General features: G+C 42.2%; 1 protein-coding gene across 8 annotated transcripts in view; it reads left to right on the top strand.

Moving 5' to 3' along the window:
• Positions 1–538: 538 nt before the first annotated feature.
• The window catches only part of ank1b (ankyrin 1, erythrocytic b), a 123,863-nt gene continuing 118,401 nt past the window's right edge, over positions 539–6,000 (top strand). For all 8 annotated transcript variants that reach the window (XM_074690450.1, XM_074690449.1, XM_074690444.1 and 5 more), the window contains exon 1: positions 539–1,031. In XM_074690450.1, the coding sequence (XP_074546551.1) occupies positions 906–1,031 (126 nt within the window). In that variant the 5' untranslated portion in view covers positions 539–905. The remainder of the gene's footprint in view (positions 1,032–6,000) is intronic.

Here is a 6,000-nt window from a genome sequence, read left to right as displayed (position 1 = left end):
GGAAGTGGAGAAGTTTGCTGCAGTAAAGGATCATGTGTGACCACCTCAGCATCAGTCAGTCATTGAAAACAAAGGAAGATGTGCAAAATACATAAAGAAAACAAGTCATGCTGCATGATAATAAGCATTCTACTGGATTCTTGTATTCAATATAAGATGGTTCCAATTCCTCCATCTCTCTGTCACTATTGTTCTTTCCCTCCATCTGTTTCCAGGAAAGAGGAGCCATGGCCGGAGAGGAGGGAGATGTGTGAAAAGAATAATCTGGAGGCATTTTGCAGTTTTGGCGCCCTCATCTTTTGTGTCTTACTTGTAGATGGAAACAGCAGCTCCTGTGAAGGAAAATCTTTTAGCCGAAAGGGACACTATGAAGAAAGAGACAGAGCAGCAGGAAGAGGAGGACATTTGACAGATAAAAAAGAAGGAGCTCTGCTGCAGGATCCCCACCGCGCGGAACAGGACTGCGTGACTGGTCTGTGCAAGCAGAGGGAGGAGAGAGGAGGGAAGGGTGGAAGGTAGGAAAGAAGGAGGGGGGAGGGGAGCCAATTCAGCGCAGCACAAGCTGACTGGATGAGTAGCAGCCGCGGCACAGGCAGCAGCATCAGCACCACTAGCTGTAGCATCTTTCTTTGTGGCTGCTGGAGGCTGTCTACTGGCTGCTGTAGCATCAACATCCTCCACACACTCACTCACACACACACAACTCTCTGGACACAGACGACTCTCAAGCCTGCTTCACACACACACACATGTCGTGGTGGCCACCAGAGACGAGGTAGTGAGTGACGGGGCACGGGGGAAAGAGGAACACAGGAGGAGGAAACGGGGACGACTGGTGGCAGTGCAAACGAGAGGAGGGCTGGAGCAACGGTGACTGGAGCAGCGGCAGCAGTAGCAGCGGCACCATGGCGCAAGCTGCCAAGCAGCTCCGCAAGACCAAGGACCTTGCGGAGGCCGCCGCCCAGGAGCAGAGGGAGAAGGAGGAGGAGAAGTTAAAAAAGAGGAATCGATCCAGGGACCGCAAGCGCAAGGTATGGCTGGCTGATTGAAGAGACAGGGGAGGTGACGATGTTTCTTACATCCACCCTACCCCTTTACATGCCACTCTCCACCTCTCCAGCAGTGTCTCTCATTTACTGCACCTATTGTGCAACACCAGTGGGGATGAAGTTACACATGTATAATTGCACAGTTGGTCCTGCGGCCTCAGCTGGTGTGCGCGCGTGCATGTGTGTGTGCGTTTGTGTGTGTGTGGAGGCTAACCAGTCAAGCACATATGCTCTGGTCTCTGGTACAGGTTGTGTTCCATCAGTTATAAGGATATAGGGCACGGAGAAGGAGGCTCTTCATGACTGGAGGTGCAGCCACTCTGAGCTGCTGCTTGAATAACAGGCGCTGTCTTTTTCAGATTTGAGCCTCACATGGGTGCAGCTAATTCATATTAATGGCATGGAAGGAAAGTGTGGTGCATGGATGAGAAATTCAGAGCATGTAATGAGCTCTCTATTAACATGCCCAGCATGCTCTGTGGTTTCACACAAAGCCGTGTTGGCATTAGATTTGGTGTCTTTGCCTGTGTTACATCTTTCTTATATTATTTCACTGGGGCAGATGTAAAATGGAGGGGGAAGATGGAGGAATACTAACAGTACATGCAACGTTCACCCAGCTGTATGTGTTTTTGGTGTGCGTAGGTTGTGAGTTATTCAAGTGAAAAATAGTGATTGTATGTGTTATAGGGTAAAGACAGGGTGGTTGTTGTGTATTGTTATTTAAACAGGTTTTCACAGCGTAGGCTTGCAGGATATCATCCTGGAGGCATGAGAGCTCTCTGTCACCCCTCTGGCTCACCTCCCCACTGCACTCTTCCTTTTTACTGTTGCCTCTAGCTGCTGATTACATTGGCGTTGTAACATCATGCACCTATGGCTGGCAGAGGTGACATCGCACACGAACATTGTACCATGAAACATATGAGCTGAGTGTTACAAGTAAATGCACTAATATTCCTTACTCCTCTACTGCTGCATGCCAGCTATATGTAGTGCATGGTGGACTCATCGATTTAATACCAGCTCTCTGTTGGTACGTTATGTCTGTTAGCATGCATCAACGTGCAGTTGATGACAGCAGAGGACAGTCTTCATGGTCTCTTGATCTTCCTGACAGCAAGTGTTTGTCAGAAAGATAGAAGCACATAGAAAAGAGCAAGTCCCAAACAGGATCTGCAGAGAGCTGCAGGGTTGTGGAGTTTAATCTGTACTTTTAATTTCATCAACATTTCTGTTCTGACTGCAAAGCAGCAGGGTTTTCTGAGCTTTTCAAGACAATGCAGTAAGCCTGTAGCCATAAGTCTAGCTTAATGCACTCTTTTTGTTTGAAGAACCTGGATGCTGTTATGTGAAAATGATGTGGCATTAATTCAACTCTGAAACAAGATGACTTGTAACGTGTTGTCATGAAAGCACCATTTGGCCTCTGTTGAACTTATCATCCATGTTATCCTTTAATGTGGATATTAGGGATGTGAATTTACAGTAATTCCTGTAATCAAATATTCTAAATACCTAATGAACGAATATTCGAATACTCACAGATTATGTTTATTTTTATTTTAACCATTGACGAAAATAGGGTTCATTGGACATGGACCCCCCATAATTAAAGTCACTACAAACATCTTTTCCACTCTCATAGATGTTCCCTGTGGTGGGGGCTTGTACTCCCGCTTGACAAACGCCATCAGCTCTCTGAAGCCCCCACCTTCCACAAAACTTATTGTGAGCTCACCTCCAGCTATTAGCAAGCTAATCTTCTCCGCTATGGTTTCATCAAAATGACGTGCTAACAGGGCTAGCAACTGACGCCCATGTGGTTAAGCACCAAAATCGTTATTATATCGCATGCAAGTTTAGTCTTAAATGTAGCACTTGTTGTGCTTTTGCTTTTGGTGTAATAACATGTTCCTCGAGGGCAGCCGTAAAAACAGTTGAGAAGTTGTAAGTTGCCATCCTGTTAAAAATTCTCCTATCTAGAAGCTTCAGTTAGGCAAAAACAAAACGCTGGGTCACATATGTGAAGCTGTGTGTGTTTAAATCATGTCACCAAAAGTAGCTTGCACAGGTGTGCGATTAACAAAATGTTACTCGAATAATGGGGTTAATGACAAGTATTCGAGTACTCGATTACTAGTACCCATCCCTAGTGGATATATATATATATATGTGCCTCATACAGTCGACATTCTGCAAAATCATAGCTTTGTTATTCATCACCAAAGGCCATTAGAGTGAAACAGACCGGTTCTTGTTGTTTTATACATTCATTGTATCAGCGTACTGACACTAAGTTGTGTTATTCCCTTACTACTAAGAAGTAATTTTGTGGTATTCATAGTGTTATTTTATCTCCCAAGTCCATGCCATGCAGCACACAGACAGACAATCTGTGCCATGTGATACACAGACAGCCAGTTCGTGATATGTAGAGCATAGCCAACCTGTAAAATCGCGGCTGTATTTTTCATCACCAAAGGACATCAGAGTGAAACAGACTGGTCCTTGTTGTTTCCATAATGGTTTGTATGTGAAGGATAAATTGTTAAGTACAGCTGAATGGGATGAGAAACAAATGTTCAAGAAAGCAAAGTCAAAGCACAAAGACATCGATTAAATTCTGTTAATTAAAAAACTGGATACTTAACTAATCAGAGACTGGGAATCTGTGGGTCTTGGAAATGTCTGAACAAACTGATCTGAGAAACAACAGAGGCAGCACTGGGATGGGTTTAACACATTTGATGTTGGAGCTTACTGGTTCTTAATGGTAGTAGTTGGGGCACATCAAATACTGTGTTACTTTACAAGATCGACTTCCTTTTAAATTTTTTTTGGCCTGGCTGGATTTTTTTTCTCCACACATCTTCTGGAATGTTTGTAACAAGTGGCCTCTCATATTACAGCTACTCCCTAACGTGTTGGTCACTCTCGTCTGGGAATGTGTTTGCTAATTGTTTTTTGTTTGCCTTTTTCTCTTTGTTGGCATGAGGACACCAAAATGCTGCGACAGCAGTGAAAGCGTCCAGTGTCAAAATTATCTCTCTGTTCTCCGGCACCATCAGTGATATCAAGACACTTCGGTTCTCACAGTGTTACAAAATTGACGGTAGAGTAGGATTGACAAGTATCACTAAATGGGAGAGCACAGTGTTTCAGCTCTTTTAGCCTTTAAACCCTACACTGCAAAATCTTGAGTGTTAATTCAACTCCCATAGTGTTAATTTAACACTTTCCCTGAGTTTATATAATTCTCACTGACTCAGAGTTAAATTTACTCTTTCGAAAGTGTTAATATTTTAACTCTCTCATAGTTTTAAAATTGGAACACCCACCGTGTTATTTTATCAAACTAAAAGGTGTATTTTTCACACTAAGCTGTGTTGTTCTGTTACACTAGAGGGTGTTTATTTCTAGCATTTACAGTGTTAATACATCACCCATTCAGTGAACATATGACACTGAGTTGTGTTATTCCCTTATGCCTAAGAAGTAATTTTGTGGTATTCATAGTGTTATTTTATCTCCAATTCCATGCCATGCAACACACAGACAGACAATCTGTGATGTGTAGAGCATAGACGGCCAACCTGTGCCGTAGAGTGCAGGCAAGCAGTCCGAAGTATTGAGCACACGCAGCTTGAGCCCTCATATTCGGCAGGGTCTCATATCCACTGTGTTCCCTCCTCACACACGGTTACTAAACGCTGCCACAGCAAAAATGACTTTGCTAAAACCATTGTCTTAAAATGTAAAGGAGCAGTTTTTTTAAGTTTGGTTACAGAGAATATTTAATTGAAAATTCTGGAAATTTATCTTAGCTTGTTTTGAGTTGGATTTCTACAAGGTAATGATTTGAAATGAATCAAATTACAAAGAACATCAGACTTAAACCAATGATGTTAGCCCAACATAAAACAGTTATTTGAAGAAACTGTTTGTGTGTGACCAATTGAAACAGTTTTATTAAGTTGGACCAACAGTTTGTTTTTACAGTGCAGTGTAGTTTAAGTCAATACTTTTAGCATTGAAGTTGAACCTACTTAAACTTTTTATTCAGTTCATCATGACTCAAATCATTTGAGTGAAATCACTTAAACAGAGCAGTTCTTTGCAAAAACTTCAATTTCATTTTGATTGAATTAAAAGTTGTAAACGGCCCACTCATAATTTTTACTGAAACTCTACTGAGAAGGTTTGCTAACAAACAACTTTTGGGTTGACAGTGCAGTGGATTTGCTGTGGATGGTCCCTTAACTCAGGGATTGAGGTCACTCCTCAACCAAAGGCATAAAACAAAGAATTATTATTTATGAATACAGTCGTAATGCTCATTGGATTGAACAGGAGAAACTCAGCTACAAACGCCATGAAGTCATACTTCAACTCAACTTTGTTTGGGCAAAGAGGATAAAAGTCGCCTCTTCAGAGGCCCACCCCATTTGAAAGCCCACCTCTTGCTGTCACTTTGACGATAGGTTTCAAAACTCCTCATGAGAATTAAATGGATGATGTCACAGGCCCTTCATCCATATTAATACAGCCTTTGTAATGAATCCAGAAATGGTTTGAATTTTATTCATTGTTTTTTTTTTCTTTTTATCTTTACTCATTTCAATGAAAGAATGAAAATGATTAGAGGGAATCATTGTTATTCAAATCTCTCCAGCAGCATTTTAAGGAGCAGCTCATATTGCCATAAGGAAGAAACCCATCACTGCTGGACCTTTTGCTTGAATGACTTTACTCTCACCTCAATCATCAACCAAATACTGCATCTCTATTATCCACCGCACATCTCTGTCTCCTTCTGTCCATCTGACTTGAGCCTCTGTCCCCCAATAGATTGTTTCTATGTATTAAGAAGGAAGATGAAGGAAGTCACAGAGACTGAGAGGGAGAGAAGAGGCACAGGCAGGTCTTAATGTTCCCGGGTTGTTAATTA

Source organism: Halichoeres trimaculatus, unplaced genomic scaffold, assembly GCF_033239565.1.
Source record: "Halichoeres trimaculatus isolate MK-OKI-2021-1 unplaced genomic scaffold, fHalTri1.1 fHalTri1_scaffold_16, whole genome shotgun sequence".
Lineage (NCBI taxonomy): Eukaryota > Metazoa > Chordata > Actinopteri > Labriformes > Labridae > Halichoeres > Halichoeres trimaculatus.
This window is presented reverse-complemented; position numbering and strand designations above follow the sequence as displayed.